The sequence below is a fragment of the Dermacentor albipictus genome, chromosome 1 (genome assembly GCF_038994185.2).
Source record: "Dermacentor albipictus isolate Rhodes 1998 colony chromosome 1, USDA_Dalb.pri_finalv2, whole genome shotgun sequence".
Classification (NCBI taxonomy): Eukaryota; Metazoa; Arthropoda; class Arachnida; order Ixodida; family Ixodidae; genus Dermacentor; species Dermacentor albipictus.
The window spans coordinates 251,776,822-251,801,415 of NC_091821.1; the positions used below are offsets into that span (position 1 = coordinate 251,776,822).

The 24,594-nt window shown below is 41.4% G+C and overlaps 1 protein-coding gene across 3 annotated transcripts in view; it reads right to left on the bottom strand.

Annotated features, from left to right (window-relative positions):
- Positions 1-20,584, bottom strand: part of Vps51 (vacuolar protein sorting 51) — a 59,591-nt gene extending 39,007 nt beyond the window's left edge. The window contains exons 1-11 of one of the 3 annotated variants that reach the window (XM_065430652.1): positions 20,471-20,584; positions 20,019-20,164; positions 19,762-19,905; positions 19,524-19,679; positions 19,384-19,457; positions 19,183-19,315; positions 19,036-19,124; positions 18,838-18,961; positions 17,411-17,526; positions 4,721-4,820; positions 2,534-2,851 (exon numbers count right to left, since the gene is read on the bottom strand). In XM_065430652.1, coding sequence (XP_065286724.1) covers positions 2,534-2,851; positions 4,721-4,820; positions 17,411-17,526; positions 18,838-18,961; positions 19,036-19,124; positions 19,183-19,315; positions 19,384-19,457; positions 19,524-19,679; positions 19,762-19,905; positions 20,019-20,164; positions 20,471-20,489 — 1,419 coding nt within the window. In that variant the 5' untranslated portion in view covers positions 20,490-20,584. The other 2 variants (XM_065430663.1, XM_065430658.1) reach the window with 2 other exon arrangements.
- Between the last annotated feature and the right edge of the window lie 4,010 nt (positions 20,585-24,594).

The window sequence follows — 24,594 nt, forward strand, 5'->3', positions numbered from 1 at the left end:
TCGTTTTTTCAGAAAGTTATCGATTGATTTGCACCGTCAAAAGTGCAACGAAGCTAGGGGCGGTGTTTTATTGTGATGCAGGCTGATTATGGCGAGAGGCAAACAAATTTCTAGACCAGCTTCCCCAAAGTAGTCTTCCTGATTTATTAACGTAGCTTCTCGCGTCAAACATGGCACTTATATTCATAGGAACATTTCTTTTGTGCTTTTCGGCACGTTTCAGCAAAAGAAGTTCTCTTTAGAGCAGTAAAACTTCGCTCATCGAGCACACCCCATGCAATGCTACAGTACAAGTCGGCCTGCAGTCTTTTCGCCACTTTTCGGCATCCAAGAGGTTTTCTGGCATCGCAAAACGTCATGAAAACTTTATTTTCGCGTGGATTCTATCACGGAGGACACCAGCGATGCGGTTGTGTCCGAGATTAATAGTTCGTGGGCGCTGCACCATGGAATTTGACAGCTTTCATTCGCTCCGCAGAAAACAGCTGGGAGCACTCAGCAGTCGCTTGGTACTCGTTACTAGGCAGTCATCGGTCGTGAGTTTGGCACTTTTGTGGCCTGTTCTGTGCCTGCATGAGACTCATTCGTTGGCAGTATTAACTTGGCAGTGCATGTGCAAAAGGGTTGCCGCCACTCGGTGGCAGCGATGCCTCCGCTCGCCACTTCACTCTAAGCGGGTCAAGCTCTTCGTGCGCTTCAAGTAATGTGGCTTAAAATGTATGCGTTTGGGTCGGGAACGAAATAAATTTTGAATAAAGCGATATGTTGAGTAAAGTGATTTCATTATAAGAAGGAATTGCTGCAGTTGTCAAGTATTGTGAGCATTCAAAACACAGCAGAGTTACAGTTGGTGATGGTGTTAGCCATAGTGAGAAAAAAAAAATGAAGGAGCATTTGACAGGTCTTTTAATCAGCATCGCAAATAAAGATGTTGATATAATAAAGAGATAAAATGATGCAAATTTTACAGTACAAAACAAAAATATGGCCACTCTCCACCTCACTTCACTTTTTTTTTTGCTTTCTTTAACTATCTTGTTTCTTTTTGTGGTCAGCAGTCGGAGGTTGCTAGTCATAGGTAGGAACAATGGCGCCAGTGCAAAGAGCATAGGTGCTTGTATAGCAGAGCAGATTCATTGCCAAATGCCAACTGTCACACCTCTTTGAGATGCACGTCCTGTCCACCTATAGTACCAGTAGAAATGTGCTGGTTCTATTAACACTATGGAATTACTCAATTAAACAACAAACACTACCTAAATGTCCTCACAGCAACTAACATACGTCGTCAAGCACATCATTCCTTTAATAAGGGGAATAGCTTTCTTGAATCGTTTGGTTATACACTTACATTGACAATCATTGTTGATGGTTTCTGCACAATTTTTTAGTTGCTCACGTTTTACAAAAAAAAAAAACAGAAAATTACAGCAAGTTTTATAGTCTCCGTCATCATGCACTTGGGCTCATGTGAACGACACACGACTAAGCGGCACGCCACGCTTATGTATGAAATTAATAAAGCTGCGCGCTGAACCCAAAGGCCTTGCATTGTACAGGCAATAAAACTTGAAGCAACTACAAAGATTTATCGACCAAATATATTGTTCATAAATTAAGTGACGAAGACACTTGCAGCATAAGGTGATGCCCATAATAAAGCTGTATTTTGTGATACGCAGGCCGTCAAAGATAACGGTCTGATTGAACCGAACGATGCGATACTGGCATGTGCACACATGGTGAAAGCAATAAAGTTAGATGATGATAAAACATTCCAATAAATCCGGAACATCTACAAAAAGATCCCTTCACATTTTCAAACCAACTAAACATTTATGGGATATATCGCTGTGCCATACACATGACTGGCTGTATTAGTCATGCTTATCTCACTTCACATATTAAAATGCTTCACACTTGTGAATAAAACTTATTTCTTACATGTCGATGCATGCTTTAAAATGTGCCACCAAGTTTTAACGACCATTGGGCATCTGTAGAAGCTACTGTGCTTTCTATTTCTGCGATAGTGCGTAGAGAAAACCTGGGACATATTGTCACATAGATACACCGGATATTCTGACAAAGCATATAAAACTTCCCAATCAAGGCAAAAAACAAGCGCTGTTGTGTAAAGCTGCCATTAACCAAAATTCCACAGCAGTACAACGAAAAATGGTGAACTTGACAGCGCTGAACCAGACACTCCATCACGTAATCCAACTTACTGATCATTCAGGTGCTGACAGCAGGCAGTGACACTTGTTATGTCCTCGTGGCCAATATACTAACTAAAGAAAAATTATTTATTTGCTCTGAGAATGACTGTCTCTAATGAGAACCAAAATTGTTTTACACTCCGTATTATAATAAATTTTTACTACCCCATCATTAAGCCTAACCAGTAAAAGTTCCAAAGAGCACTTTTATTACATTCAAGACTTCTTCTATGCCTTTTCTTGTCCCCATAAATTCGTACTTGTTTTTAACTTTTAGTTCAATCTAAATGCTTCATTTCAAGTCGACTCACCCTCAGACCCCTGAGCAATGACTGCACTTGGTCAAGGATCAGGTTATGCAAGCCGGCATGCAAGTCAGCCAGGCTGAGACTGTCCTGTCCTACGGTTCTCGGCAGGGCCAGGTTGTGCCGCACATCTGTCAGTCGCTCTGCAAAAAAGTGCCTCAGTGTGTGCAGTGAAAATGCACACTGGTCTCGTGCTGCCCGCTCCACGATATGGATTGACTGCTGGCTGTAATCGGCAGCAGGCATCATTTTCGTCAACGCCTGCAGCTTCTGGCAGAACCGGTCCAGAGCCTTCACCAGCACACTGTTGTCGACACGTCGGCTCTGCATAACCCCACTAAGTAATTAGCAATAGCAATCACGCTTCTGTATTTGCACTATTAACTTCAAAAAGTTCACATAATAGGGAGTTTTAGAAATAGGGAAACCCAAGTGTCTTTGCTTACCTGCAACCTGATGCCGTGCTTGCATACTCATGAATGCCCAGCTGTTTGCGTTCCCTAACTTTGGGTGTGCAAAATCTAAAACACCCTTATGTAACCAATGGCTGACTGAAGATCATACAATTTTCTCTAGAGGCTCTCATTTATAGATATATGGCCAGAATACACTAAAATTCCTTTTTTTTTTTCGTTTGGTGATAGAGAGCTACAAATTAGTCAAGGGTATTGTGGACCTATAAATAGATGCAATATCGTAAAATAGTACAATAGTAAAAGAACATTTGGAACCAGAACAGAAATGGTGTGCTCTATGCACACCTGGATGAAAAGTACGCAACTTAAAATCTTAAATGCTGTTGTTCTCTTATCAGTGTCCAACAATGAGCTACTTGCACTCTACATAAATGACAGGGAATGTGTAGGCAGAGAAAGAAGTTATTCAAGCTTGGGAGCATCCATTGAACTTCATCAGTGCAATACCAAACATCCCAGCAACCAGTCTGTTGTTAACACTGCACTTGGTACATCGTTCCATGCTGGCAGGATGCCCGTACAAGAGCTCTCACACGACATTTCTTCATTCCTTAGAGTTGGTTATGATGACTGACAGTGCAGCAACCATCACAATGCACTTAATTAGTCATCATTCCAATGAGTCAAGAAGTTTTGTCTGCTTCATGACAGACTAACCTTCTGAGAGAATTTTTCACTCAGCTCTGCAATGACCTAGACTCTCATATCTCCCTCGTTCTTTTGTTATGATGTTACAATGAGCATACAATATTATTGTGTATGTCTTGATTACACAATAATATTGTGTATATTGTGTATGTCTTGATTAGTGTTTACCTATTCTTTTGGTGTTCATAACATACATTCGGCCTATCGCCTAAGATCAAAGTGTAGCATGTCTACTTTGTCAGTTCTTAGAGTTCCTTATACATCACTATCAGCCATGAAATTTAGAGCTTGCTTTCACCTCAAGCTTGTAACAGAAAGTAGCACTGTCATTATATCCTAATTACGCCACTGCAAAATCTACAGCCAATCCCAAATGCACTTGATGCTGCTCTCAATCACCAGTAACAAATGATAAGTTGAGTGCCAGCCATGCCAAGCCACAGAAAACTTTGCCAGAAATATGGCATATAATAAAAAGAAAAAGAACAACAAGCTCATGACTCATTACAATGGAGTGAAGCAGGAGTGCACCATGGCAGATCTCAAGCATCACTTCATGCAACTTTATACAAAACAGCTTCACCTAAATGCCTTTGAGCAAGCTCCCAGCAGCCATTATATAAAAGCCAAGCATAGGCTTGACAGCAGAACCACTGGGTGTTGCTGTGCTGTAAATTAGTGAGTGCTTCATGTTCCATGAACTTTTTCTTTTATTAGACAAACCACATCTCTGCAAGCACACATGGGATTAGTCTTATGGCTCCACACCAAGATTGACAACACCAGGAAGCACACAAAAGATGTCTAGCACCCGTTTTTGCCCAATTACTCTAGTCCTGAGGTACTACAGAACCTGCTGCATCCATAACACATTTGCTACAGCCACAAAAGGCAAGCAATGTCCAACGCATGCATGCATAAATAATATATAACATGCTGCTCAATACCTACCTTTACCCTAAACTAGATGTAAAAAGGAGAGAAGAATAAAATGAGTGCATGCATTACTAACACATGCAGGTGTAAGAGCAATGCAAACATCTAACATACAGTTCCAAGACATGCTCACCTCTGCAGCCACTCTCTGTTCCATCACATCCAGCAGCTGCAGCATGATCTCATCCAGGAATGCCTTCAACTTCTGCACAACAGCGGCATCCGTCTCACCACTGTAAATGGAGAAAGTGCAGTTGGCCATGAAGCAGCATACAGAATCAAGGGCTCACACCTACTCTCATGTTGCTGTTGCTAGTAGTTTTCTATCTAACTTCAAGTTTCCCTTAATTTCAGGCCTTGCTGGAAGAGCCAAAGGCTCCAGCAGGAGCCTTACAGGGCTTCTTTCTTCAGCTCGCACCATTTGCAGAAACTCGCACAAATATCACAATATACAGAATTGCATCATCATCATCATCATCATCAGCAGCAGCAGCAGCAGCAGCAGCAGCAGCAGCAGCAGCAGCAGCATCAGAAGCAGCAGCAGCAGCAGCCTATTTTATGTCCACTGCAGGACAAAGGCCTCTGCCTGTGATCTACAATTACTCCTGTCCTGTGCCTCCAACCGATTCCAACTAACGCCCGTAAATTTCCTAATATCATCGCCCCACTTAGTCTTCTGCCATCCTCGACTGCGTTTCCTTTCTCTTAGTACCCAATCTGTAACCTTATTGGCCCACTGGTTATCTAACCTGCGTAAGATTACATGACCTGCCAAGCTCCATTTTTGTCCCTTAATGTCAATTAAAATATTGTCTATACCTGTTTGCTCTCTGATCCAAACTGCTCTCTTTCTGTCTCTTAATATTATGCCTAGCATTCTTCGTTTAATCGCTCTTTACGCTGTCCTTAACTTGTTCTCAAGCTTCTTTGTCAGTTTCCAGATTGCTGCCCCATATGTCAGCACCGGTAAAATGCACTGATTGTACGCCTTCCTTTTTAGTGATAATTAAATTAAATTATGGGGTTTTACGTGCCAAAACCACTTTATGATTATGAGGCACGCCGTAGTGGAGGACTCCGGAAATTTCGACCACCTGGGGATCTTTTAACGTGCACCTAAATCTAAGTACACGGGTGTTTTCGCATTTCGCCCCCATTGAAATGCGGCCGCTGTGGACGGGATTCGATCCCGCGACCTCGTACTCAGCAGCCCAACACCATAGCCACTGAGCAACCACGGCGGGGCCAGAGATAATGGTAAGCTTCCAGTCAGGAGCTTACAATGTCTGCCGTATGTGCTCCAACCCATTTTTATTCTGTGAATTTACTTCTCATGATCAACGGTTGCCCGTGAGTAATCGACCTAGGTAAACCTACTCCTTCACAGACTCTAGAGGCTGACTGGCAATCGTGAACTCTTGTTCCCTTGCCAGATATTGATCATTATCTTTGTCTTCTGCATATTAATCTTCAACCCCACTGTTAAGGCCCTCAATCTTTTGTTGTAACTTGTCCCCAGTGTTGCTGAACAGGACAATGTCAGCTGCAAACTGAAGGCTGTGGAGATATTTGTTGTTGATCCTTACTCCTAAGCCTTCCCAGTTTAATAGCTTGAATACTTCTTCCAAGCACGCAGTGAATAGCATTGGAGAGATTGTGTCTCCCTGTCTGACCCCTTTCTTTGTAGGTATCTTCCTACTTTTCTTGCGTAGAATTAAGGTAGCTGTGGAATCTCTGTAGATATTTTCCAAGATATTAACGTAAACGGCCTGTATTCCTTAGTTACGTAATGCCTCTATGACTGCTGGTATTTCTACTGAATCAAATGCCTTTTCGTAATCTATGAAAGCCATATAGAGAGGCTGATTGTGCCCTGCGGATTTCTCTATTACCTCATTAATGACATGGATGTGATCCATCGTAGAGTATCCCTTCCTGAAGCCAGCCTGTTCCCTTGGTTGACTAAAGTCCAGTCAATAAAGGGAAAATGAGACATACACCCAAACATAGCTAAGTGCTACAAAGGAAACCCATATGGGTTCCTCGAAAGAAAAGCTGCACAGTTGAAGAAAAATTCGTCCTGGTCCGGGACTCGTACCCGGGACCATCACCTTTCTGGGGCAACCGCTCTACCATCTGAGCTAATTAGGTGGCTAGCAGATGGCAGGCGAATTCAAATTTATCAACAACTCAGAAGCAAAGGCAAGCGTTTGATGTAATCAATAAAGGGAAAATGAGACATCCACCCAAACGTAGCTAAGTGCACAAAGTGCACTTTGCTACGTTTGGGTGGATGTCTCATTTTCCTTTTGTTGATGCACTTAGCTATTTTTGCATGGTTGTACAATACAAAAAGTGGTGTTCCTGATTCATCTTCACCAACAGATATTTATTTTTTAATTCTTAAACTGGGACATTCTATACTCAAGTGCAAGTGCGATGTGACAGTCTCAATACTGCAGAAAATAGAGATGATTTCATCTATTGGGTTCTTTACCCAAAAGATGTCCAAATCAAAAGGGAAGTTTTACAAGCAAATATATACATAAATAAACGGAGCAGTAAACAATAAAGCCATTTGCCCTGCTGTGTTGATCACTGAGAATCTTCAATTTTCACAGTGATATACGATACATTTAAGAAAAGAAAGAAAAATAAGAAATGCTATCCAGGCTTTTTTTTAAATAAGTGTATGGTATGATCCACTGTTAAAGGGAACACTTAACCAGTAGTACAGACAATTTAGCTGGAACATTCCCTCGCCTTTATTGCAATGAAGTGACTGACATAATCAATTGGGCATGCATCATACATAAAAAATTTGTGCCTTTACTTCAGCGATAATTGATAGCAGAATACTAACTGCATGTTCCCTTTAAAAGTAGACTATACTGTACTTTTAATGACTAAACATGGTGCTAGGCATTGTCAGCAGTCCTATGTATCAGTTCAGTAAATGCAGCCTCCCTCCCCCTCCCCATAGCAAGTTGCATGCAACAAGTATAGTACACTGGATCCCTGCGGCTGTACACTACGTCATTCAGAAAGAAGCGGACAAGATGCTTAGATGGTTGATGAACTACCACTACCTGAACAAGGTCTCAATAAAGATGAATATAAGATGATGACCTGCTTGATCTTCTCCAAGGTATGGAGCATTTCTCCTCCATCAACCTCTGCTTAGGATATTGGAAAACTGCTCTGGACCACAGTGATCGGGAGAAGACCACTTTCACAACACCAGATGGTCTTGCTCAACTCAGTCATGGTGCTTGGTCTGTGCAATGCCCCAGCGACGTTCAAACGAATGATGGACTCCATTCTTCTCAGTTTAAAATAGTCAACTAGCCTCTGTTACCTCAACAACCTGTTGTGTTCTCATCTACCTTTCCAAGCCAGTTGCAATGTCTTTCAGTGGTTCTCAAATACTGCCCTTGGCCACTTTTCTAATGCCCCAAGTGTCAGACTTGACACCAAAAAAGTTCAGGCTGTTGCGGATTTCCACATACTGCAGTCTGTCCATGATGTTTGTAGTTTCATTGGCCTCTACTTGAATTTTCACTGATTTATTAAGAACTTTGCTACTATCACCCAACTGCTTACCAAGCTTCTTAAGAAGGATGTGCTTTTCTCCTGGGGTGCACCACAAGCTGCAGCTTTCATCAAGCTGAACACTATGCTTACATCCTCACCTATTCTGGTTCACTTTGATGACTACACTCCCACGGAGGTCTGCACCAACACCAGTGCCCATGGCATAGACACTGTTTTGCGCAACATCATTGCGGACACAATAGACTAAAATAGACGGTCTAAAAGAGCTTTGCAAGCTCAAGAGTACTTTTATTTTGTTGTCTGCAAATATGGCCACTCACATCAGCATGTGGACCATTTGCCCTGTGTTTTCGTTGATTTAATTTTTCTATGTCATATTTTTCGCGATTGTGTTTGTTTCTTTTACTTAGCTTGCTCATCTTTAATACATCTCTCCATTGCTATTATTAACAGAGGGTCCTGTTGCAGTCTTTGACTTTGGGATGTTCGTCTGTATATTGCCTCTTACCCATTCATTGTATTTAAAGAATAATAAACTGAAACTGAGACTGATACTGAAACCTCGTGGATCCACATGACTGTGAATCCTGTAACACTATACAGCCTGTATTATGCAGATCTTGCATCTCAGTCATATCGGAAATAATCAAAAGCGTGATGTCACCTTGCGGCAACTCATTGCCCGGCTAAACTCTTCATACCCTGATGCCAACCTTCGTATGTTTTTACTCTCAGATGGCATCTTGTACTGCTACAGTATGTTTCCTTAGAGCCCAGAACTCATCCTTGCGATTCTGAAACATCTGCAGCTGACCGTAACTGCCCAACACACTAACAACAGGTCACCTCCAAGTTTCTCACACATATGACCACACATGCTGCAGCTTTTAGTGGCCTACCATGTACCGGCATGTGCACCACTATGTTGCTTCGCCGGATCTCTGTAAATGCCGGAACAAGTCCTCTCTACTCCCTAGGGGTCCCCTTCAACTCTGGGGCATCTCGTATGTGCCCTTCTGTCACGTTGACCTTGAGTTGCTTGACCCATCCCTGGTGTATCACTCTGCTAACGAGTGAGTCAATGCCACAGCAGATTATACCACACATTATGTGATAACACGCCATCACACGCAGACTAACTGTGCTACTGACCTCACTCACTTTTTGTTGCACAACGTCACCCTTCAACATGGTGCTCCTAAACAACCCCTTATGGACAGGGGCCCGTAAATCCTCTCCAAAGTGGTCATCAACATGCTTGGATCGTGCATGACCCAGCACAAGCTCACCACAGCTTACCCCCCCAGACTAATGTGCTAACAAAACGCTTGAATTACATGCTCACAGACATGTTGTCAATGCATGTTTCTTCCAACCACTGCAATTGTGACATGAGCCTGCAATTCGTGATGTCTGTTTATGATTCATCATGCCATGATTTGACCGGTTTATCTGCATTCTATTTGTTGTTTGGTCATGATCCTGCCTTCCGCTGCTCCCACCAGTGACTATACCCACATCACTGCCTCAGCTGATCGCATCTGCCAGGTTGCCCATGAGGAATTAGCGACATTGCAACCAGAAGACACTTTACGATAAGCAGCACCGACTTACTCATTTCTTGCCAGGTTCCCTCATAATTCTCTGGACTCTAACGTGCTAGGTCAGAGTCTCGGAAAAGCTACTATCATCTTACACTGGCCCTTGCCGTGTCTTTGCCAAGACACTGACCTCACCTACAAAATCGCACCTCTCTCACTGTTGTTGCTGTCAAGCACCATTTTCAGAGCTTTGTTCAAATTTTAGTTTCCAAGTATCACTGCCCTATGCAAGCAATGGTTTGCTATTCTGTTCTTTTTCAACATGGATGCAAATTCAAAATGTTAGCAGAGACAAGTGCGAAAGGAAATGTGCTACTGGTCACTCGGTGCAAGAAAACACAGCCATGCGTAGCTATCTAGTACACTGTAGTACAGCAAAGGGATGAGACACCACGAACTCAAACGCAAGTTGAAGGATAGCCTCCGAGTTTGGCGTGTCGTAAGTGGAAAAATTGTAATAGTGGCATCTTCGTAAACATGCAAAGTAATATTTGAACTGAGGGCAACGGTCACATTTTATAGGCGGAGCATTGTGGGCATGCCCTGCTGCACCATAGTTTTTGCAGTGCAAGGCATTGAAGAAGGAAAGGGAGCACTGCGAAGGCGATCAAAGGTTCGAATTGATTTGGTGTTTATTTCTTTCAAACGAAAGGGGAAGCCAAGGCAAAAAGCTGTAGGCCTGACTGGGCCTTGGCTCTCTGTTACAGACAGCAGCACACACATTCAGTGCATATAAAACAACAAAATACGCGTGTAAATCAAATACACAACTTGATATAAAATAAGAGAAAATACATAGGTTATGTACATAGAAAACTATGATGATGCATCAATAGAACTGAATATTTATACATCGAAAAGATAGCAAAACAAGAACTTGTTCTACAGCCTGTACAATCCTACAGCGAGTCCCCCAGCATGTACCACTACATAGGATATTAATTCAAATAGTGCTTTATATTCTTTTTAAACATCTTTGCTGAAGCCAAGCATTCCACATCTGGTGAAGTTTGGTTAATGACAAATGGTACCTGAAAGGTTAATTTCTGTTTCCCGTAGTTAAAGTGATAGGTACTAATTTTCTGCGTGTTCTCAAATGGTACATTACAGACGGCCCATCAGGTAGAGTGGCATAAAGTTCGTTTTGGTGAATACATTGCAATAAACGATAGTAAAAAATTTGATGTACTGGTAGAATAGTATATTTCTTGAATAAGGGTTCTGTAGGCAAATCCCACAGTCTGTTATAATGATCTTCAGTGACTCTAAGAGCTGCCTTTTTTTTTTCTTTTTGCAGAACAAGCAACCTATTTAAGTTTCCAGATGAAGTGGTTCCCCACACATGAATACAATATGATACTTTGGAAGAAAAAACAGCATGGTACACTGAAATATTGAGCCATATAGCTATTAAATTAGTAATTTTATAAAGACATCCTATAGTTTTCCTCAAATCTTTTACTAAATTAAGATCATGCACCCTCGATAGGTTTTCATTAAACTAAACACCTAGAAACTTGTGATTGGAAATTTGTTTTATGATATTGTTTTTATATTTAATAATTACACTACATCGTTCAGTAGTATTGATCAGCCTAAATATTACGTGTGCAGTTTTAGTAAGATTCAAACTTAGCTTATTTGCCATCAACCAATTTCTTAACCTATTTAAATAATCATGGACCCTTATTTCTAATTTAGTTAAGGAACATTCAGTGAAAAAGGCATTGACTGGTGTCATCAGCATACATGACAAAATCAGGTGAGTCAGGAATATTAGTAATATTGGTAATATACACCATGAATAATAATGCGCCCAAAATTGATACCTGGGGAACAACTTGTTGTATAACCATGTGAGCAGAAGAGCAGTGATTGACTCTTACAAACTGAAGCCTGTAGAACAAATAACTTGTTAATCAGTCAGGTGACCTTCTTAAAGGGTGATCTTTGATTGCCAATATTTCCACTTCTGCTGAATGCAATGAAGTGTTTTCTGCTGCCAAGTATTTCTGAAATAGTCTATCTTAACTTCAAATGGTTTTCACGGCTTCAACAAAGTGTTTCAGAGATTTTGTAAAAAGGTAGGGTAACCAACAAAAAACAACACATGTAGGCAACAAAGGCCCAGGTGATGCTTTTATTAAATATTATAGTGCATATAGAGCTCGTGGTCTTGTCTCGTCTTTAGTTCTGAAAGTCCATTTGAGTAAACCTGTATATGTGTGATGCAGCGTATTTGAATATAACATGCAAAGCAAGAGAGTTTTCTTTCACCTACAAAACATGAATAAGGGCAAATGGATCTCCAACTGCATCAAGCTAGGAGTGAAATGGAACAAATGTTTGGATTACAAAGACGGCGCCGAATAAAACAACACACGAAGAAGGGGGACACGAGACAGCACGTAGGTGCACCAACAACTGTCTCGTGTCCCCCTTCTTCGTGTGTTGTTTTATTCGGCGCTGTCTTTGTAATCATGCTTAACCAACTAGCCCACCAACGCATGCTCAATATTTGGAGTCTTATTAACACTAAAATTGCCAACCCAGCTTTAAACCAAGGCCCTGTACTGCACTCTACTCTGAACAAAAAAAAAGTGTGGCATTGTTAACCACACACTTCATAACGCACCATTTCAGATACACCAAGTTCGATACCTCAAAATGAAAGGGAAAATTGTCATCCACCCGAATGTAGCACGGAGCTACAAAGTAAACCCATACAGGTTTATCAGAAAGAGAGCTTCGCAGTTGAGTAAAAATTTGTCCTGGTCCAGGATTCAAACCTGGAACCAACGCCTTTGAGGGCCAGTCACTTTGCCATCTGAGCTAATCAGGAGGCTAGCAGATTGCAGCACGAGGGCAAATTAATCGACAGCTCAAAGGACATAGCCACTGAATATGGAAAATCAGTCAAGCGGAATTCCACTTTTCTGGAGTGACCGCCCCAGAAAGGCGTTGGTCCCAGGTTCGAATTCCAGACCAGGACAAATTCTTCAACTGCAAAGCTTTCTTTCTGATAAACTTGTATGGAATTCCTTTCTAGCTCCGTGCTACATTCGGGTGGATGACAATTTTCCCATTCATGAACCTTCTTCTACCTTGCAGGATTTCACAGAACTGATTTGCCATAGCTCAAAATGTTGATTTAAGCGTGAGAAGCTTAACACAAAACACATAGTAGCACTTATGACACGGAAGTGAATTTTCAGCTGTAGATGGCTCAGCGAGCCTATTACTAATTAATTACCATACTAACTCATCCAAATACCATTTCATTGTTACTCAGATACGAATGAACTCTCAATGGCCTAAATTAAAGGTGAATAAGTTCTTTCTTTATTTTATTTTGGGTGAAATAGTGTTCAGCTTTGTGGGATTAATGTGTGAATGGTGGAGTTTCGCTTATGTCAATAGATTCCCTCGTGATAAAGCTTCCTTCCTTGTTACCAGTTACTAACTAAGCCATTACTACAATATTAATTTTAACTTTTACATTTGAACTCCTAGTGTGTGGTAATGTGATCATGCACATGCTAGGAGGGCGGGGGGGGGGGGGGGGGGGGAGGGAAGACATGGGTGAGCAGTAATGTGATTAAGCGTGTGCTAGGGGGCTTTTTCTTGCACCTTGTAAGCCGGATGGGAAAGGGGGGTGCACGCCGCTATGCTCTCTCCGGTTCGATCTCGGCTCCCTGTACATCCTTCCTCGTCAATTTTATGGCATGCAACATTACGGTTGGTAGCGTCGCTTCGAACTTTGCCTTTAACTCACGTTTGTCCAAAAATTTGTTCCACATTGCTTCCTAGGGCCCAATAAAGCTATACCTTCAATTTGTCTATGGTAGCAGCTTTGATATGGTAGCGGTCTATGATATTGCATGTTGATGTTGGCCAGAACTTGCACAATAACCGGACTTTAGCAAGTTTTTAGCACTGCGTGGTTGTTCACTAACCTCACTCTTAGTGTCGCCCACCAAACATAGCAGGTTAATATATACTGCACTAGTATGCCACATTGAGGGCGACGTGTTTGCAGAATTTCAAACCCACCTACTCGTGGAATTTTTCGACATTGAAGGGGGAAGCAAATTCATTACTTAGAAATAGCACCTAATAACCTCGTGCACAAAAATCCTGACTGTTGGCTCTGCACTCTGAAGCTGCTGCTCAGCAATAGCCATCATTGACGTTTCAGAGTTCTGACTGATCACGTCCTCTAACTGCATGAAAAACTCAAACGCTTGAGTGATGTCTGCCCATTGGAAGTGCTTGTTTCTCTTTGTCACAGATCACAATTAGCCATAAGCTCCAGTCTCACCCAGAAAACAAAGGATTTTGTCATATTTAAGAAGTTGGTGGTTTCCAAGTCAACGTGGTTGGCAGATAAGGTGACTACAACAAAGATTTACCTCCTGTGTCAGACTGGAAGTGACTAACTTGAAATAATGCCCTAGATGTAAGATTTGTAAGATGTCGCAGTCTTCCGATTCACTCGTGAGCGAAAGTTTCCCCATATATACACGTATATGTATGTGACAGAGAAGCTTTTTCTTTCTCCTTGGCTTGACCTTCAAAGCAGCACAAGATGGAGGTACCCCATGTCTCGTTGCCTTTTGGGTGAGAGAACCGATCAGTTCCACCATTATTTTGCCCCTTCTCACTTTATGCGGTGTCAGAGCTGGTCGAAACGCCTTTTACCTAGCCAAGTTCACAGTCGACTGCATATGTGAGATTCTGGAACTACGAGGCAAGAACCATTTAGAAATCATTCTATAGTGTGTAACCCATCGCAATCAGCAAAACACATCTATTGCATCAATATTCACATCACCACATCAAACATATCAATATTTGAAATTACAACGTAAGAAAGACTGACGAAGCTGTAATAAAAGAATGCAGCTTGAAATCAGTGAGAAGAAAACTCGGCATAGGACAAGCCAAGATGTGTGCAATGAAAGATAAGCAGGGTAATATCATCAGCAATTTTGAAGATATAGTGAAAACAGCGGAAGAATTCTATAGACCTATACAATACCCAGAGCAGCCAGGATACCTCCCTCGAAAGTAGTAGTGAACAGGTCACAGAGGCTTCTTCTATAACTTGTGAGGAAGTTAGAAGGGCCTTAGAAGACATGTAACGAGGAAAGGCGGCAGGAGAAGATGGAATAACAGTTGATTTAATCAAAGATGGAGGAGATATTATGCTTGAAAAGCTTGCAGCCCTTTATACAAAATGTCTCACGACTTCAAGGGTCCCAGAGAATTGGAAGAATGCCAACATTATACTAATCCACAAAAAAGGAGACGTTAAAGAATTGAGAAATTATAGGCCCATTAGCTTACTTCCAGTATTGTATAAAATCTTCACCAAGATAATTTCCAACAGAATAAGGGCAACACTTGACTTCAGACAACCAAGGGAACAGGCTGGCTTCAGGAAGTGATACTGTACAATGGATCACATCCATGTAATCAATCAGGTAATCGAAAAATCTGTAGAGTAGAATCAGCCTCTCTACATGGCTTTCATAGATTACGAAAAGGCATTTGATTCAGTAGTAATACCAACATTATACTAATCCACAAAAAGGGAGACGTTAAAGAATTGAAAAATTATAGGCCCATTAGCTTACTTCCAGTATTGTATAAAATATTCACCAAGATAATTTCCAACAGAATAAGGGCAACACTTGACTTCAGTCAACCAAGGGAACAGGCTGGCTTCAGGAAGGGATACTGTACAATGGATCACATCCATGTAATCAATCAGGTAATCGAAAAATCTGTAGAGTAGAATCAGCCTCTCTACATGGCTTTCATAGATTACGAAAAGGCATTTGATTCAGTAGTAATACCAACATTATACTAATCCACAAAAAGGGAGACGTTTAAGAATTGAAAAATTATAGACCCATTAGCTTACTTCCAGTATTGTATAATATATTCACCAAGATAATTTCCAACAAAATAAGGGCAACACTTGACTTCAGTCAACCAAGGGAACAGGCTGGCTTCAGGAAGGGATACTGTACAATGGATCACATCCATGTAATCAATCAGGTAATCGAAAAATCTGTAGAGTAGAATCAGCCTCTCTACATGGCATTCATAGATTACGAAAAGGCATTTGATTCAGTTGTAATACCAGCAGTCATAGAGGCATTACGTAATCAAGGAGTACAGGAGGCTTACGTAAATATCTTGGAAAATATCTACAAAGATTCCACAGCTACACTAATCCTGCACAAGAAAAGTAGGAAGATACCTATAAAGAAAGGGGTCAGACAAGGTGATGCAATTTCTCCAATGCTATTCACTGCATGCTTGGTAGCATTCAAGCTATTAAATTGGAACAGTTTAGGAGTAAGGATCAACGGTGAATATCTCAGCAACCTTTGAAATGCAGATGGCATTGTCCTGTTCAGCAACACTGGGGACGAGTTACAACAAATGATTGAGGACCTTAACAGAGAGAGTGCAAGAGTGAGGTTGAAGATTAATATGCAGAAAACAAAGATAACAATCAATAGCCAGGCAAGGAAACAAGATTTCAGGATCGCCAGTCGGCCTCTAGAATCTGCGAAGGAATACGTTTACCTAGGTCAATTACTCACAGGGGGCTTTGATCATGAGAAGGAAATTTACAGAAGAATAAAATTGGGTTAGAGTGCATACGGCCGACATACTCAGCTCCTGACTGGAAGCTTACCATTATCATTGAAAAGGAAGGTGTACAATCAGTGCACTCTACCGGTGCTGACATATGGGGCAGAAACTTGGAGACTGACAAAGAAGCTCGAAAACACGTTAAGGACCGCGCAAAGAGCGATGGAACGAAGAACGTTAAGCATAATGTTAAGAGACAGGAATAGAGCGGTATGGATCAGAGAGCAAACGGGCGTAGCCGATATTCTAATTGACATCAAGAGAAGGAAATGGAGCTGGGCAGGGCATGTAATGTGTAGGGCACCCATTCTCTAACCATAATGGTCCACCATTAGGGTTAGAGAATGGGTGCCAAGAGAAGGGAAACACAGTCAAGGACGGCAAAAGAATAGGTGGGGTGATGAAATTCAGAAATTGGCAGGCACACGTTGGAATCGGTTAGCGCGACAGAGGGGTAATTGGAGATTAGAGGGAGATGCCTTTATCCTGCAATGGACTTAAAATAGGTTGATGACGATGATGATGAGTTGACAAAAGAGTTGAAGTTATGCACCTAGAGAGAGAGAGAATGACAATGTTAAGGCCTATGGCAATTTTAAGCTTTGTGCTCTAATACCTATTGCACCCTGTACTTTGTAATTTCTTGCTCACATTTCATTTGCCTATGGCTGTACAGTTGGAACTTATTAAAAAGGAAAACATAGAGCTCTTTTCCTACATATCTCAGAAACCCGATAGGAAAGGCACATGTGCCGTGGTGAAGATTACCACTGAGAAGAGGACACTCCTGTCCTTATAGAGCAGTTCTATGGCTTGAAGCTCCTGTGATCGTGCACCCATAAGAAACATTCTAGTTTGTGAATGTACCTTGGTAACAGTTAGTCTTGCTAGTACAACCCACTAAATATGCTGTGGGACCCCAAGAAAAGCAACAATACATGAAACAATAGCGCATTTTATGCATTTGTAATCTACTAAATGGCTTTTCGACGTACTTTTCATAGTATTCCAGAGGCAACCGGTTGATGAATAAGTCAGTGTAGGATTCAATAATGTTGCACAATCCAGTGATGATGCAGTTGCATGCCATATTTGTGAATTCCAGTATATGCTGAAAGAGAGAGAAAAGGCTGTTAATTTTATTACCTATGCAAATTACAATCTTGACAACACACCTGCTCAGCTTCTCAGCTCCTTGCTGTTTATAATTGTCATAAAGAAATATGTACTTAGCTCTTAAATTTATTCCTTAAAAAGATTAAAAAATAAACTAATTAAACATATGCTTTCCAAACAACTTCTCACCAGTGTTGTGTCCCACAATTTTTAAATAAGCTGCAGAGCAATCTTGTAGGCAATGATGATATATTATTTTTGCATAAAACTTGTAAAGATATGCATCCTTGTTGACCCCTATAGCTTGTATTCATGTCCCCTTCTCTCACAAATTATGGTGGACAGATGGTAAACATGTTGCATAAATTTATGTCACACTGGTACAGACTACTAACAAAAAATTTCACTAGAATAACCATTTACATTAGTTCTAGTCTGCTCTCCTAATTATTAAATCTCAGTTTAGTGTAAAGTCAATCATGTCACCTTTATTCATTAAAAGAAATGAATCACCATTTCAAAGCATGTGCACAAATTAATTACTGGCTGCAGGTATTGTGAGAATGGAAAAACAATCCCTTTGTCAAAGCTAATGGAATGAGGTAGCGTGGAAAACATGTAATTAAACATGGTAGTGCATTCAGTAAAGCTTTCATGAGGAGGAATACTTTGTGCACTGAAGTGCAACATAGCCCCATTAGTTAGCAGAGACACGCAGAAGCCATGCTGTGGCTGTTGCAAGGATCAGCCACTCAATCCAATGGAAGATGCAATGGAAGAACGGCATTGGAGGAAAAGAACCCTTACAAAAGACCCTGGTATTGCATTTGAAACAAGGGACCATGGCCTGACAAAGTACAATTCTGCAGAATGTATAGAACAAATTTGCACAAAGCACATTACTGATTGGTTGTCAATCCACAAAAGCTATGCCAGAAATGGCAGCAAGTGCAATGTACTACAAACAGAGTGTGGAATCTTTTGAAGCTACACTGTTGGCACTTGCTCAATCCAGACAAACCTCAAAGACCGCTGCTAAATTTTTGTGGCACCTGCATGATGGAGTTCTTGCAAGATGCTGCCCCGTCACTTTGCGCATTTTATAAATTCAAGCTTCCCAATGTAGTGAAGTGGGCAACATATAAAACTTTCTTCCAATGGGTACACAAAAAATATGACTATCACAAACAATCCATCAAGCCTCAGTAAGCTGAAGCAGATTGCTGGAACAGAATGCAATGCATGTGCAGTTACAACTACACAACAAACAAAAGTATTTTTTTTCTCATGTGATACTATGGCTCACCATGGGGAGATCAAGCAATGCATCTTTTCCATTTCTTTCTACTGTTCCTTGGGTAGTAGGGCCTACCAACATCTGCACCTGACGTTGCAATTCTTTGATGTCCTTGTCCAATGGGCGACGTGCACTGCAAATGTTCTTCTGTCAGAATGGACAATAATCTAGTGAAGTGAACAAAAGTTTTGTGATGAGAAAGCATACTTTAGGAGGTAGTCAGTGCACAGAGAGCTTGTTGGCTCACGCAGCTGAAATAAAAGTTCCACAACACCAGACAATTCTCTGCTGGTAACCTGCAAAGAAACAATTTGGTCAAAAATTTCATTCAGCTATATCACTAAATGTAATTACCTCTGGTTGGTGGAACTTCTTTCGCAGACGCTCCCTGAGCACTTCTACAATAGCAGCACAGTCATCGTGTATTCCAGAAAATGACGGCATGTGCTTGTACTGCTTAAGCACTTTCTGAGCTTTTGTGTAGTATCTGCAAAGAAAACAATTCGTGCCTGCAGGCATTAACATACCGCCACAAGACTCTGTCAACAAGCATACGTTACTGCCTCCTCATAGGATTCATTCTCAATACAGGCTTTCAGTCGTGGTGGTAGTTCAAACAGCAGCTGAAGCTGAAATATAAAAAATAAAAGGACGGCATGCTCCACACTTTGAAAAACACAAACTTGGTTAACTACCTTCTTCAGAAGAGAATGGGTGCTCGAGAGCTTGATCATTTGCTCTCTTCTTCCTTGCAATGTTCCAGCAATACTGCTGCTGAACTTCGCAATTGTCGCCATATTCGATGACAGGTGGTCCATTTCTTCTTCCATCCTCTTAAAATCATTTTTCATCTGTTAAAATAAAATGAGTGGCCATCTAAGGGATGCAAGTTGGTAAAGTTAAATTCAAATATTTTAGAAATTTTGTTGTTACCTTGCGAATGGTATCTGTAGCGCTAATAAATTTGTTGTAGTTCTCGTACACGAGTGTCTGCATTTCCCCGTCCAGTGCTTGAATCTGCTTGTAAATCTCTTGTTCTTTATCCATCAAATCGGTCAGTGTACACTCTTTCAACAGCTACCGAGAGAAACAAACCTACGTATAGAGCTCATGCGCATCAAGTGACGTCCATATATATAGTCCTAATATCATACTGGAGAAAAATTAGCAACGTATGTTGAAGGTGTTACCTTGTTAAGGTACAAGTCAGGGTTGAAATCTGATCCGTTGATGTCGTACGGGTTAAAACCAGCATCAGCAGCTTCTGCTGAGCCCTGGTAAAACTGTTTTAACATTTTTCTCTGATTTTTCTTCCGCAGCATTTCTTTCTCATCTCCTGAAATATAGAGGACGTACGGAGCTCGAACAAACAGTAGCCACATGCAATATATCAAGACTGCATTACCAATTACAAACTTGTATTCGCTCAGTAGAGGTTTAGATAGAAAGCAACTATCGTCTGCATTCGTGTTCAAGCTGACAATATCATTTGATTTTTAAAGAAATAAATAAATGACCGAATTAAGAAAAACATCGCATCAGTAGGCAAGAAAGATAGGCGCTCATCACAAGCACGAGAAAGAGTCTGTAGGATAGTATAAGTCGATATGTACGCGTTCGCAAAATTGGCTCGAAACCATACCTGTCAATTCCTTCGCCATTGTTGTGATCACATGGTCATGAACGTCATGACATCACGCGCGCAGCGCGCCACCACACAACTTACACGTCTACACTTTGAGTAACTCTTTCAAAACTATTACGAGTACCATGCATCTGAACCAGTGAAACGCCACTTTCGTCATTTAACATAAAATTCATTCAACGGCTCTATGACTTGAGCCGATATATAACACAAGGCTCGGCTCACGTACAGAAACGTGCATAAAAAAAAATATTTGAAAAAAGATTTTGCGGGTAACGCTGCGTTGTCCTTGCTCAAATTTCGCAGAAAGATAGCATTTTGGAGTCTGCGTCGTTCAATATAACACTTACTTGGCTGATTTTTAACGAAAAAAATGCAAAGTTGCCTTCACTTTCTATTAACCCCGAGAACGACCTAGAGGGACGCTGCGAGCGCCGCTCGCGTGTCGTCAGGGCACGGACTCGCGCCTGTCGTCTGCTGCAGTTCGGGCGCTGTCCGGACGCCTTCTGCACTGTTTCTGTTTGTTCGCTCTCGTCGCCAATGCTTGTATACTTATGACGGGCCTCTCAAATATATATTTTACGATGTCTTCGTTCGCGAAAATGTAATCAAGGAGCTTATTTCCTAGACTACAATATATTTCTCGAAGGCAACGCTATAGTGCCACCCGAGGGAGCTCAGACCAGCCCATTACGGGTTTTTCATGCGCGAATCTACACTTTCCAGTGGTAGCTCATGTGCATAATAAAAGCATAGACGCAAAAGCACAGCACATAAGAATATAGTTAAGGTTCCATACCCACCATGATGCAATATATGCGTGTCACAAATAAACGCTGACTATATATATGACTTCTATAACATTTATCTTAATTTTAACCCGCTAAAACATGTTTGCTCACGACGAATAGTTCACGGCATAATATCGAATTTTCTATTTCTTCACAGAAACCCTCGGCAATAACACGAGGACTTAACTACCACTGCAGTTTAGATTCGGCCTGCACCACTTGCGTTTTTAACTGGTTCTCAAAATTAGGCCGCGTTCTTCATCGGTTAAATTTAAGTGGCGGTAACTTGAACCAAGGCTGATTGCGGTTTACAGCTGTTTGCAGCACACAGAAAGGAATGTACCAATATTTATTCCCTTTCTGTGCTACACGTTCAACACACTTGAGCAATTTACTGGTGCTTCGATCTTGCTTGAGAAACAGGCGTGATGAATCTGTTTGGAGAAGTGACAGAGGCTGCTGCGGTCAAATATTTGAGTGAAATATGCCTTTTGGACCGGTTAGCTGCAGCCAGAAAGAAGCCTAAGGCCCATTCATTAGTAGTGTTGCACATATTCAAGGTATCATTGCATGTTCCCCAGTGGAGGTCAAGTGTTCATGTGAGACTTGTGGTGTCCTCTTTAAGAGGCGGGTACGCGAGGTTTTCTTTTATGCGCTGACGAAGCAAATAGTTTGTGTACTTAAACAACGCAGGATCAAGACATGTTGAGGCACGATGCAGTGGAGGCAGTGTAAGCAGCACTACAGTGCCTCGCGTATGCTACAGACATTGTAATTGGAGCTGTAAAGAGCTACTTCATGGTTTCAATTCGAAGTTGTAGTGAAATGCTGGGTTTCGCGAACAAAGCGCGCCTCGCCATAACGACAGTCGGCTGCTTCCGTTGCGGGAGGGGTGTGCCATGCATATATATCGTCAATAAAAGATATATTGAGGGCCACTATGACACATATCGTCGCTTGCAGCCCAAGTAACCACGGATACCCGTGGGACGTCCAACATAAGTCCCAACGTCCATCCATCCGGATATCCAACACGGACGTCCATGAGACGTACAGGAGAAGTCCATATCCTGTTTGGATGTCCGAAAAACATCCCAACGGGATGTCCATGGGACATCCCGTTTTGAACGTCCGTTAGCTGTCCATAAATAGGCATGTCCAGGATACATACACTAGTTGACATAATTATGTAAACTAACACAAAAATATTGCCGGAAATTTGTCTGTTCATATTATGTTTGCTTGTTTTTATTCTCTATCAGACACAGTTCATCCTTGTTGAAAGCAAAATAAATATCTTTCCAATTTCATATAAATTCTGCCCACTTTAACACTGTAGTATTAAAATAAAGACTTTTTTTCTATCAGTGGGTCATACAAAATTAATTGGAGTTTGCTTTGAAAAAATGCTTGTGTATGACTAGCAGAATATATAAGCACCCATTTGAAGCCACTTATTTGACCTAGAGCCAAACACTAAAGTTATCTCTCTATGAAAAGGTCCTGTCCTCCGAACATGCAACTGGGACTTATGCTGCTATGTCGGTTCAAGTGTATCATTCAAACAGGAAGTAAAACACGTTGTTGGGCTAGTTTGTGCATTGGATTAAGAAAAAACGAGGGCACTAAAGAGCGGCACAAAATAAGTTAACACTGATGAAGTGTTCCTTTCAATCTTTCTTTAAGGTAAGCGTTACAAAAATCAAAACAGGAAAAGATTAAGACCAAACTTCACTTTAATATGTCACGCCAGGACCTCAGCACCAGCATGTATTAGTACAAGGTTCTGGGTTTCTAAGTATTTTCTCAATTTAGGGCCATTCTAGTGGAGCAAGAAAGTGCTCGTAAAGCTTGCTAGATTGAGCCATTTGTTTCTTTGGAATACAACGTAGGTTTTATTTACTGGTCAACATTTAAGCTTACTCAAGTAGGCAACATCTGTACTCTGGAAAATGAAGTAAAACATTAATTGTTCTGCATTTTTAAAGGGCCAGTCACCAGGTCCCGTAGCAAATTTCGATTATACACTGGAAACCGTAAAGCAGTCTAAGAAGCATTTTACCGCAATAATTTTTCAAGTCAGTTCGTTGTTGGAGATGCAATAAATTAACTGTCCTGTTACCATGCCGGCAGGACGTGAGTGTCACTGTCAATAGACAGTCTCCCTGTGCCTCTAGCAGCGTTCCCTATTGGTGCGCCTTCCCTGCCTTCTCCCTGACCAGAGCGGAGGGGCCTACCACAGCGTTGAACCTTGCCTCGTTTCTTGCAGCGTTGCGCCTTCCGCATTGAATGATTGGTCACAGTGAGTGACGAAACACATACTGTGAATAGGCATGTGTGCATGTCACTGTGACTCTGTGCCTGGGAGTGGGCTGCCCCAAAAGTGAAGGAGCACGGTGTTTGTTTTCAAATTTCAGCTGTTTTTGTGGCATGCAGTGCCATTATACTTGGCAGACATGATCGTCAGTGTGCCAAGTATATGCTAAGTTTGTTTTTAAAGATGGCCAAATCTGAGGGGCAAATTAAGACAAATTTAAAGGATTAGATCACCAACCTTTAAAGTACTGATTTAAACACTAAACTATCAATGAAAAAGTTGTAGATGTATGGAAAAATATCAATACAATTCCTTTCCATAAAGATAAACCATGAGAGATCTGTGAGAGACCTGAAACAATCAGCGCTTGTCCTTGTCATCCTGCCTCTGTCCGTGTCTTTCTTTTTTGTGATGCCACCTTTTCAAATATGTACCAACATGCCCAATTCGCCACATTAGTCACTAAGCGCTTACAAGCAACCACAGCTGTGTTATCATACAAGTTTTGAATGGAGTATCTGTGTTGCACAGAGTCGGAACATATGAATAGACCAAAAGCAAAAGTGGTGGTTCCGAAACGACAGCCGCAGCAGTCAACTTGAATGCATCGTCATCTGCTGCCAAAACCTCTTCACTGCTAATGCAGTCTCTCGGCAGCAAAAATAAAAACAATTGTCATATCAACTATTTATTGCTATATCCCATGGCCCCATTTGCGCCATCAGACAAGTTATCATGGCAAAAGTGGAAGCCAAGGCCACTGTCTCCAGTTCACCTCCATTGGACACAGCCTGTTCATATATCCTGTCTGCATACAGCATGAATCATTCATTCAAAGCATGTTTGAGGGCACTAAAAAAATTAATTCTGCGGTTTTACATGCCAAAACCAAGATACGATTGTGAGGCACGTCATCGTGAGGAACTTCAGGTTAAATTTGTTCACCTAGGGTTCGTTATATGCACATGCATGCAGTGCATGGTACATGGGCGTTTTTGCATTTCACCCCCATG